Genomic DNA, 12,386 nt, shown 5'->3' on the forward strand with positions numbered 1-12,386 from the left:
AGCCCTCAAAGAACAGCAGGATCTTGCCAATTTATATCAACAGACCTGGGGAGCACATGTGGGGATCATTCTTAAGGGTGTGAGATCAAGGTGGAATGAACGGAAATTGAACCAGGCTGAATTTATTGATATGGGCCACTAAGCAGAGATTCTCCAACCAATGTTTTAGATTGAAGGGCTGGAAACGGCTTTAATAGTTTCCACCAATGGTTGACATAAACAGGTACCCAAAGGGGGTGTCTCTATGAAATGAAGTGGGAATGCCAGAACTTCCTTGTCATATCACAGAGGCAAGTGTCCAAAGGCTTCTGGAGATTGGGACACTGGAGTAGATCATCATGTAAGACCTGCTAATGACCTCAGGAGGGTCCAGACAATGTGTCCTTCACCGAGACTGTGGAAGATGAGCTCCCAGGAGTGTCCCAGCATCCTGAAAGAGCTCTGTGGTGAAGTTCCCTGCAGGTGAGAAACTACAGAGGCAGTGCTACCATCACTCTGGGATCCCTGAATGCAGTGGGGATGATGGGATCTTGAGGCAGCAGGGGCCAAGAGGTGGCACTTAAGAGCCAAGAAAGATGGAAGTGGTCACCATAAAGCAGTAATCAGAAGCATGTGGCCACAGACACCTTTGTTACTGATTAGGTGACCAGAGTGCCCTACAACTGGGAGAGATGAAAGGCCTCCTAGAGTCTTTGGGACCTGCATAAGCAGGAAAGTTCTAGATCTACTGAATTGAGGTCTGGCTTGAGTCACCAAAACAGGGTCACAGCTCTTCAAACAACTTCCAGAGTTGGCAATTTCCATCTCACAGGCCAGAGCCCCAAGAAGAAAAGTGGAGGGTGGGGGCAGGTCCCCTGAAGGCTACACAAGCTGAAAATTTATGCTGTTATTCTTTCTCCTAGCCTTCCCAGAGGAGTCTATGGCCTTCTGCCAGGATGACTGTGCACCAGGGAAAAGGAAATAATGAGATTTTTCAGTGGTTACTCTGAACTGACACTAATACCAGGGAACCCAAAATGTGACTATGGTCCACCAGTCAGAGCAGGGGCTTACAGGAATCAGGTGATCAATTCATCCTGTGGTTACTTCCCCAGTTCCGGAATGCATAGTTGGAACAGACATATTCGGCAGCTGGCAGAATCCCCATACCTGTTCCCTAACTTGCGGAGCCAGGGTTATTCCGGTGGGAAAGGCCCTAGGACTGCCTCTATTTACAAAACCATATACCATATACAGAAAGCAATTCTGTATCCCTGGAGGGGGTGATCAGTGGGAGATAAGTGCCACCATCAAGGACCTGAAGGCTGCAGGGGTGACTGATACCACACCCCATTCAACTCACCTAGCTGGCCTGTGCACAAGACAGGTGGATGATGGAAAAGGACAGTGGATTATCATGAAATTAGCCGGTGGTGACCTCAGCTGCTGCTACTGCAAATGTGTTCTCTCTGATAGAGACAGTTAATTCAGCCATGGGACCCATGGTACAGCTACTAGTCTGGGGAGTGCTTTCCCAGCACCCGTAGTAAAGATCATCAGAAGCAGTTTGCTCTCACCTGGCAAAGCCAGCAATACATCTTCACTGTGCTCTATCATACATCTACCAACCCTCCAGCCCCCTGTCATTATCTGGTCCTCGGGGGCCTCAATTAGCTCTCCTTTCCACACGACATCATGCGCGGGACACGGGTACATTCGCAACAGCAGGCTGATTGGACCTAATGAGCAGGAAGCAGCAACTACCTACACATATGGGTAAGGCACCCGCACACCAAAGGATGTCAGTGGCAGACACGGATGCTGGCTGCAGCCTTCGAATGGCCCCTATTGGTGAATTACAGAGCAGACCCTCGGGATCTTGGAGCAAATACATGACATCCTCTGCAGATAACTACTCCCCTTTCAAGAAACTGCTCTTGGCCTCCTACTATACCTTAGTCCAGCATGAACGCTTGACCAGGGTCCTCCCAGCTACTACACAACGTGGTTCTTATGAACTAGATGTAGGACCACACGCGTTTTGCAGCTCACACACATCGCTGTCCCTCTGCCCACTCACTCTGACCTGCAGCCTCTGTCAGCAACTGCCCTGCTCGCCCAAGGCTCCATCAGTCTCTCCAGCTTCTGGGAACTATGTGTATTCAGCTCCCTGATGAAGGGCCAGTTTTGACCTCATCACCAAGGTCAAGGCCACGAGAACAGTCATGGACTCCTGTCCATTCCTGTCCTTGATCTCTCACCTCATACCCATCACCCCTCCCCACTGCCTGTCCTGCAGATTCAGGCCCCAGGCCAAAAACAGCAGCCTGGAGGAGACACTATCTCCCACAACTATATACGACCAGATCCCTGTAACTGACCTTGTATGTGATCTCCCAGCAGTTCTGCTCCCCTGACTGAACCCGGGGACAGCTGGGTGTCCCAGGGAGAAAGGGCGCCACAGTCCGATGACTTCAAGTGCATGAATAAACATAATTCTTTTTTTTTTTAAAGATTTTATTTGAGAGAGAGAGAGAGAGAAAGAGAGAGAGCACAAGCAGGGGGAGGAGCAGAGGGAGAAGCAGACTCCCCACTGAGTAGGGAGCCCGATGCGGGGCTCAATCCCAGGACCCTGACCCTGAGATCATGCCCTGAGTCCAAGGCAGAGGCTTAACCATCTGAGCCCCCCAGGCACCCCTGAATTAACACAATTCTTTACTGCAGAACTTTCTGGTCTTAACCGGCCAGTGCACAGTATGAATATTCAAAAGGAGGAAGAGAGCAAGTACTGTTTCCCAAACTTATTGGACCACAGACCTTTTTTCCTTTATGGAGCCACAGATGAGCCCTGTAGGATTTGATGTAGAAAGAATGTAGGGGCTTTCGTGGTCCCTCACTTCTGGGCCTGGGCCCCCAGCAGGGCCATTGCAGTACTGACCACAAGACATGCAATTGCACTCCAAGGACTTCACCCTCGACGCTCACCCAACACCACGGTGTCCTGTTTGCAAGGTGGCCTCCTGTCTGGGCTCCAAGGGCACAAGGAAACAGGGCTTCACCCCAGCAGTAGGAACAGGTCACAGTAAGGCTAAGCATGCTGATTCCCTCCATAATATTAATTACATATATGATAATTACATATAATAACTTTAAAATTATTTTAATTTTAAAAATTACCGTCTTAGCACCCCTATGAAGTAAACAGTAACAAATTTCCTATGACAAAACGGTGTCACAAAAACTTGCGTAATGACAGTATTTAGAGGCAAAGTGATATTCTGGAGGCTGATCTGCCCCGGGGTTGGGTGTGGTCGGGCGGGCTTGAACGGGCTGCCCAGAGGCCACCTGGTGCCCGGCAAGGCCACTCCACGCATCTCTCGGACTCTCTGAAGCAGGCACAGAACTGCTGTGGTTCCTGGACGTGCAGTAGCAAGCCAGTCCCGCGTCTAACACACAAAGGAAACTCCCACCAGAACCTTCCATGAGCAAGCCTGCCTGCTCCCAGCCGACTTCTCTCTATTGCAACACTGGCAAATTCCGATCTTTTCTAATCCCTCACTACCTAAGAGGCCCACTGATGTCTAAGGGGCGCTCGGTGCATAGCAGCCTCTAGAAATCTCTGTTTGGGCCACTGGCCACTGGCCCGGTCCCAGGACACAGTTTTGGCCCAAGCCTGCCTACCTGTGCGGGACAGCTTCTGCAAGGTGGCTGTCAGGTGCTGCAGACCCACCGGCGACACTTCATAGCGGTATATGTCTATCGCTGGAACCTTCTGGCACCTTCCAAACACTCCATCTGTGAGAAAAGGGAAGCAGAGAAGAAAGAGAAAGTGACATTTCATTTTCAGAGAGAGGAAAGGTATTAAACACATCCTGGCAATATATTCTAATTATGCACCGTGGTGAGGCTTTGGAACACGGCTTTAGAAAGTCATCAAAACGCTATCAGAATTCAGAAGCACTTGGAAAGTAATGGTTTATTTAAATAAAAGAGCATCATGGAAAACACAATTGCAAAGGTATAGAGAAAAGGACGTGAATTCAGAGTGGTTTGCGTTTTCTATTCTGTTTCGCATCCCTTCCTCCCTCGCCTTCCCCACCTCTCACTTTTTATAATTCCCTGCCCCCGGCTTTCGCCTTTCTGATGCGAAGCTTTGCTTCTGACAGTCCCATGACCAAAAAAAAAAAAAAAAAAAAAATCAATAACATTCAGGGCCAGTTTTCCGGATGAGAAACAGAACACCCAGGAAATATAAATATTAATTTGCAGAAGCCATGAGGACTGTGGAAGTGTGTGCCATGCGGGTGCCGTCTGGGAGGGGCTGGCAAACGGGGGCAGACCCGGGAATGGCAAGAGGCTGGTTTCAAGGAGAGCTTTCCGCAATGTGGCAAAGGAGAGGTGCTCCCGGACAGGAGACATTGGCAGGGACCAATTTATCTAGCTCTGTTCCATTTGTCTAAAATGACAGCCTCTGCTCATCATCTTTTCAAACCACACCTTCTAATTAATTTAGGCCCCAATTAGTCTTTATTCGGCAAATTGTTCACTTTGAAATAAGCTTCCTGTAGGGGGTTCAAACACCCAAATTACGGTCTTTCGTACACACAAAAGACTAATTCAAGGGCCAGTGCGTCACACGCGGGGCGGCCGTCTGCAGTTTCAGGCCCGGATGGAAGGGGAAACGCTTCTTTATTGTTCACGACGGTCTCATTGCACCAAGTGTAGCTGAAGAAAGCCATTCAAATGCAACAAGTTTAATTAGCAGAAACACATTTGCCCAATGCCGGGCTGACTCAGTAATTACTAGTCTGATATTACATATGTGCTTAAGACGGACGGTGCTGTGTGATTAGCAGAAAATCATCTGAAATATGGAAAGGATATCGTGAATTTCTATGGGACTCTGCAAAGCTCACAGAATCTGGGAAGACAACCTGCACAGCTGCTCCCCGCAGGCAGACAATGGCCGTGGAGAGAAGTCAACCCTTCTGCCGGTCATCTCCACCACACTGGGCTCTGTGGCACGGCCCCTCTGTCTGAGTGACTCACTTAAATTAACACAATGGCCACATTCGGCCGGAGTGATTCCCAGCAACAGCTCTCTTGGAGGGAGGGTCTTGTCCCCCTGCCACCACCCAGTGAGACAGGCAATCTGCTCCACAGAAACACAGACAGCAAGTGTCCCTGTTCTTCTGATTTTCTTTTGTGCAAAGAACGCTGTGCCTGTGGATGGTGTGTTGGCGGGGGGGGGGGGGGGGGGGGGGGGTAGGGAGGGGGGAGGGGAAGAAGGATCTGAGAGAAGAATTAAGAACTCTTTAGAATGTACCTAAGACTTCTACTTTCCTGTTCAAATGGAGTATCTTGAAAGTACAGTCATAGTGTGTAGGCACTAGAAGGAGCATGAAGATGGTTGACCCCACATTTTACAGATGAGCGTCGTGACCAAGGCCACAGGAGGAAGAGAAATCAGGTTCCCGACGCCCGGCCGGAGTCCTCAACAGTGTAAAACGGCCAGACATTTCCCATCTATTTGGAACATCCCAAGTGAATTAATTCCTTTCTGAAGTATAACGGCATCATTCTTTGCCTTTGGTTTATGCCGTACAATATCATAAATATATTCTCAGAAAAAATATTTATTGGATTTCCTTGAAATCTTTCTCTTAACCATGTATTTAAAACACATGTATATAACACAATACATAGTATTTTTTGAGCTTTTAAAATGTTTTAGCTAATAATTTGGTTTTAATGATTCGAAAGTTGAAGCTAACCATTCTCTTTGCCCCAGACCACAGCCTTGCTGATGCGACAGGACAGACCTTACCCCAGTACATCTTTTTTGTTTTTTAAAGATTTTATTTATTTATTTGACAGAGAGAGAGAGAGAGTCAGCGAGAGAGGGAACACGATCGGGGGAGTGGGAGAGGAAGAAGCAGGTTCCCAGCAGAGCAGGTCGCCCGATGTGGGGCTCGATCCCAGAACCCTGGGATCATGCCCTGAACTGAAGGCAGACGCTTAACGACTGAGCCACCCAGGTGCCCCCCTAGTACATCTTTTTTTTTTAATTTTTTTTAAATTTTTTAAAAATATTTTATTTATTTATTTGACAGAGATAGAGACAGCCAACGAGAGAGGGAACACAAGCAGGGGGAGTGGGAGAGGAAGAAGCAGGCTCATAGCAGAGGAGCCCGATGTGGGGCTCGATCCCGTAACGCCGGGATCACGCCCTGAGCCGAAGGCAGACGCTTAACCGCTGTGCCACCCAGGCGGCCCCCCCAGTACATCTTTTTAAACTTTATTTTTTAAATAAACTTTTTTAATTAATTAATTAATTAGAGAGAGAGAGTGGGTGAGTGCGGGGAGGGAGGGAGGGGCAGAGGGAGAGGGAGGCTAAGGCAGGGCTCAATTTCACAACCCTGAGATCATGACCTGAGCCAAAATCAAGAATCTGGACACTCAAATGACTGAGCCACCCAGGTGCCCCAAATAAATTTTATTTTTTAAAGCAGTTTTAGATTCATGCAAACTTGAAGGGGAAGTACAGAGATTTCCCATATACCTCCTGCCCTCACGTGTGCATTCCCTTCCCCATAATCATGACGAGCCTACGCTGGTACACCATTATCACCCAAAGTCCGTAGTTTCTATCAGGGCCATTCTCGGTGTTGGACATCCCGTGGGTTTGGACAAACGCTCAATAGCACATAGCCACCGTTACGGTATCATGCCGAGTAGTTTCACTGCCCTGAAAATCCTCTGGGCTCCACCTGCTCCCCCCCTCCCCCTCTCCCCCCTGGCAACCACTGGTCACTTTACTATCTCCACAGTTGTGTCTTTTCCAGAATGTCACAGACAGCTGACCCTTGAGCAACATTGGTTTAAATTCTGTAGGTCCGCTTTTAGACACAGATGACTTTTTAGAAATGCAGTACAGTAGTGTGTAGATACACATGTGTACACGTGTGCGTCTACATGTGCGTGGACGGTGTACGTGTGCTCATCCGCACACGTGTGCATTGTTTCCATGAATGTGTTTGTGTCTGCATGTTCGCATGTCTGCACGTGTACCTGTGTGTACGTGTACACGTGACTCTACATATGTGTTGCAGTTATGCATTTGTTTCCATGCGGTTTGCGCTGTGCACATGTGACATGTATGTTTACATGTGTGTGTCTACACACACACACAGACGGCCTTGACCATTTGTTTAACTGCCAAACTCAGTGTGAGAACCCAAGGATATTGCTATTCCGACATCATAAGTTCATCTAGGAAACAGATGTTGTTACTACCTCCCTACCAGAAACCAGATTTCCGTATTTATTACTCAGTAAACAACGTCACTAGCTTTGTCTGTGTCCTCTGGAGGACCGTGTGCACGCTCTCATCAACACACTTCTCTTTACCTCCAGTCCTGTTGTGCATTTGCGATCCCATCCCTGCCCATAGTGTTCTGCCTTGCACCCCGACCTCAGGAAATGCACAGCCCTGCTCTAATGTCCCACCTGCTGGACTGACGGAATAGCTGGGGACAAGCATTTGGGGCAGAAGTGGACATGCAAACTCTTCACATACAATTGTGATACAGGCTACAGAGGGACATGCTACAGGGCAGCGTGAAGAAGGGGCACTGACCTTATCCAACATACAAAGGCCCCAGGAAAGTGGCATCAGGTTGCACTCCAGCATTTACAGAATGGGATTGTCTACATGGGGCTGGAGAGGACACCTAGGTAGGGGAGCAGGCTCTGTGGAGGGCAGGAAGCACCCGATCCCTAGAGCTCTGGGACCAAGGGACTGAGCTCCAAGATGTGAGGCAAGTCAGGCAAAGCCTGAGGACATGGGGAGGTGTCAGCCTTCCTCCCAGGAGCTGCTAGGACCTTACAGGCTGGTTTTGCATTCTGCCAGGAGCCATGGGGTGAAGGGAGCTGCCTGTCCAGGGGTGGGTGGTTCAGCAAGGATGGCCACCATGGAAACAAGAGAACAGGATAGATCCGCAGCCTTTTCAGAGGGGAACCCATAGGGCACCAATGCTGCCCAGCTGCAGGAGAGCCCCTTCCATGTGTCCATGGCACAGAAAGATTCTGGAGTTCAAGGGGATATTCTGAGTGATGGCCCAGAGAATGTGTGTTTTTCCAAAGCAGTAACAAAGCTGTCTTGCTGGGAGAGGTGGAGAAACAGACGACCCAGTGGCCCCCAGGTGAGTGAGACTACATCCTTACTTGGGGAGGTCACCTCCCAGACCTCTGTGGACAGCAACCACAGCAAACACAGAATCATGGCATGTGCTTAAAATTCCCAAATCTGCTGACCTCAGTGGAATTCTAAGGCTGTCCCCAAGTCCCAAATTTCTGGAATGGTAATCCCCCTCTTTATTTTGCAGAGCAGAAGAATGGACCTCCACAGCTTCTGGAAACCGAAGAGCACATGGTTTTAAACACAGAAGAGGAAAGGATGTTTGTGGTCCTGAGAAAGCAGATGCCACTTCCCACCTGAGTATCACTGACCAGTCATCTACAACTGGGCAGCTAGTTTCTTCCATTAGAAAGAGAAACCCTGATGATTTTTTTTGCTGGATTTCTGGAAGAATGTGAGAAAACAGCTTGTTTATATTGTCTGTGCATTTGTCGTAACCAGTGTTCCCTGGAGCATTACTCCCACAGGCAAATGTCATTTTCACTCATAAACATCACTGTCCCCTAAACACTGGCAGAGGCCTGTGGCAATGCCCTACTCCTGGACCACTTCTCCCTTGCTCTGTGGGGCTGTGCGTGTCCCCAGGCTGCGTAGCATACATGTGTGCACACACTCACGTGCACACACGTTTCCACGTCCCTCTGGCACTGACATTCTCCTGGAAGGCAGGCATTGTAGCTCCGCCTCTTAGAGCTCCCACTTCTGACACCATGCCCTGCACCCACCTTGGGTTCAATAAATATTTGTGACTGATTAACTGGTGTTTTTCCATTTGCCTGAATAAAAGCTGAGATGCCCACAGAAATTCATAACACCATTAGCTAGCATCCTAATTTGCTGGAATCTGACACCGATTTGGAAGTCTACAACTCCCAGCAAATGACCTGGCTGAAGGACCAGGGATCGCCGTAGACCCAACCCAGGGGGCTTGTGGTGGAGTCCGCAAACGAGGAGCATGCGCCTCTGCCTTTCCTCAGCGAACACCGTGCCTCCTACTCCTTAACTCTGATGAGGTTCAGGGCACTGGTTCTCCGCCAGCATATCATTCCCAGCCTCACACATGGAGGAGGCGGTCCTGTACACCTCTGCTCTGGGGAAGGGACTTCATGCTCACAGACACTGGGCCTTCGCTCTCAGGATGCTGTTGTTTTGGGGACCGCTGAGTGCCAGGCCTCCCAGAGAATGACCCAAACCAGCGGTCAGACCACCAGGCAGCCATGGGCTTGAACAGCTTGGTTTAGGTCTCTCTGGGAGAGAACCATTTCTCATGCAACTCGCCTCAGGTTTGCATTAAAGGACATTCTCAAAGCAAAACAACCCCCCCCCCCAAAAAACAACAACCCTATGGAGCCTAAATTGTATACCTACCAAGAAACATCCCTCGGAGTATCATCAGCATCTCTCTCAAAGAGACCCATCCAGGGGAGGAATCCCCCAGACCCCAGGGCCAGGACCGACCACCTTCTACCTTCCAGTGGCCCTCTTTGCTGGTCACAGGGCAGCTCTCATCACATTACTGATCCTTCTTGTTGTGCAGGCCATGGTAGTATTTTTTCAAGGAAGTAACCATGTTCTTTTCACCCATGATACTTAATCCTCTCTTCTTTCTCTAACATCTTTACCTGTTTTTATTTTTTACACATCTTTTTTACATTTCTTTGTTATTTCTTTGGGAAGAAATAATAAAACTAGGTAATTCATAAACACAATGTGATGATCTTATTTAGATGTTCAGGGTGGGGTAATTAGTTTAGGGCACATTTAGAACTGATTGCAATGTACATACCTGTTCAATAATTTGTATAACTAGTTTATTCATGTAAATAATATGCATGTGTAAATGTATTATCTTGGTTCTCTGGAAACCCTAAGAACAATGTTCCTGATTTTGGAGTAAGAAGGGATAGGTAGAAAAGGTGTCACAATCATAAAGTCGTTGCAAATGAGGGTGGACCAGAGGTGGGATTCAAATAATTATGGGGCAGGGGGCCCCTGGGTGGCTCAGTCGGTTCAGCTTCCAACGCAGGTCTTGATCTCAGGATCATGAGTTCAGGCCCTGTGTTGGGCTCCACGCTGGGTGCAGAGCATCCTTTAAAAAATTATTATTATTATTGGTCAGGAGAGAAACATAAACTAAATCATCCATATGCGAATTCCTTGCAGGGGTAAAAACAAGAGCTTTCAGGAGGTCTAGTGCAGGGACCAGCCTTGCTTCTTTCCATAATCACAGAAACAATGGCCTGTGACATGCATTCAAGTTCTCAAAATACCGTATACAGTAAACACCAAATGCATTCATTCACCTCGAGAAGTGGCCGGGCGAACCCTGTGGGACAAAAGGAAAAGGGGTCTGTCTAAAACAACTCCCGGGAGCTTGCATGGGAAACACAGGAAGTGAGAGCAGGTCTGACCACAGGCCCTCCTGGGGTATTTCGGGAATTTAACTCAGTGCTCAGAAAGAGCACAAAGGTTGAGAAAGAGATGTTCGGGGGAGCCCAGTCCCCACGCTTGACCGCATGGCTGTAGCTGCTGTCTCTGAGCACCCATAAGCTACCATCTAGGAAGCATATGCATTTTCTAAAACTGGCTCATCACTCGCCCCACCCTGCATCCAACTTGGCACCTAGGCGGCCGGCGAGGATGAAGCGGCAACAGTGACCCCTCGTGGCCACCTCCCCGCATCACTAGATCCTCACCGGGACAGATGGTAGGGGAGCCGGGACAGGCCAGACACTGTATCGACCCAGCTGGGTGGCTCCACGAGCTGGCTGGACCCCAGCTGAGAGACGGTGATGGTGTTCTCCAGGGAGGCAGGGGAGTAAGGGACATGTGCACGTGTACACACAAGCTCATACACGTGTACACACCTGCACACGCTCACACGCTTACACTGGCACAGGTACACACACTCATTCACCCATCTATGCATGTTCTTGCAGGGTTCACAACCAGGCCAAGGGACCCCCTCATCTGCAGACAGCTCCCTGCACCCACCTTGCAGGCCAGCTTAAATTAGACCCTGTCACCAGTGTCCTGCTGTTCCAGGCTAAACCACCCTTTCCTTCTTTCTGGCCTCCCCTCCGAAGTCCCTTAGGACCGCAGCTTTTCTCCCCTCTCCAGGTAGAAGCTGCCCTCCCCACTGTGCTGCCCAGGGCACCCACAAGGCCTCTCACACTACAGCCACATAGGAAGGATCGGTTCCATCAGACCCCAGGGGCACCTCTGTGCATAGCGTGGCTGGGGACTGACAGAGGTGACAGCTATGAGGTAGCCTTGGTCCTCAAGCTCCGGAGCTGAAGATGTTCTGCCACCCCTCGTGTGACTATTGGGATCAACTTCTCCCATCACCCAAGGAGCATGACAACGTCTGGGAAGGTAAATGTGGCTCATAAGTCCCAGGCCGGTAGTCGGGCTGGGGAGTGGGGTGTCAGGGTGCTGCTGTGCAAGGAAAACAGTAAAGGTGGCAATAAGAATAAACCCAGTCCCATCACTGCTCACCGAGAGCTTATGTTCCAAGCACTTTTCTAAGTCTTCTCCATGCAATGACTCTAAATCCCTGTCACACTCCCATGAAGCTGTTACACGGGAATGCCACCATCCCATTTTACACCACCTGGAAACTGAGGCACAGAGGTTCGGGAGCTTGCCCAAGGTCTCAAACCCAGTAGTGTGCCCTGTGATGCCTGAGAGTCCTGCCCAGGATCTTCCAGAATGGTCCACGTCACCTTCTGGCCATCATCACCCTGAGCGTTAGCTTTCCTTTCCGAACATGTGTCCCAGTTTGGTGCCGAAAATGTGGTCATTGTAGATATGCTACAGGATGGAATGTCTAGTTCTGAAACCAATTAACAAAATCCCCTTGGTCTCATGTTTGTCAACTCTCAAAATAAGAGCTGACATGTTTACATACAGTAATGATGTGCCAGCAGCATTCGGACACACTCAGCTCAGTTAATCCTAGGACAATTCTCAGTGGTCTCAACTGTCATGCTCTCCTCTCACTGTTGGGAAAACCAGGGCCCAGAGAGGTTGAGCGACTTGATGCAGGTCACACAGTAAGTGGCAGGCTGGCCTCGAGTCTGCACGCTCATTATTAATAACACGTTGTCTCTCTTGTGCAGCTGTGACAGCTAGCACTTGGCCAGGCAGGGGAAGCAAGACCAGATACCTTCATCATTTTGACTGCCTAATCCCACATCAGAAAAAA

General features: G+C 49.2%; 1 protein-coding gene across 1 annotated transcript in view; it reads right to left on the bottom strand.

Moving 5' to 3' along the window:
- PTPRN2 (protein tyrosine phosphatase receptor type N2) overlaps positions 1 to 12,386 on the bottom strand; it is a 742,666-nt gene that overhangs the window by 605,055 nt on the left and 125,225 nt on the right. The window contains exon 3 of the mRNA XM_057304523.1: positions 3,661 to 3,774. Within this exon, the coding sequence (XP_057160506.1) occupies positions 3,661 to 3,774 (114 nt within the window). The remainder of the gene's footprint in view (positions 1 to 3,660; positions 3,775 to 12,386) is intronic.

Source organism: Ursus arctos, unplaced genomic scaffold (assembly GCF_023065955.2).
Source record: "Ursus arctos isolate Adak ecotype North America unplaced genomic scaffold, UrsArc2.0 scaffold_3, whole genome shotgun sequence".
NCBI classification, from domain to species: Eukaryota; Metazoa; Chordata; class Mammalia; order Carnivora; family Ursidae; genus Ursus; species Ursus arctos.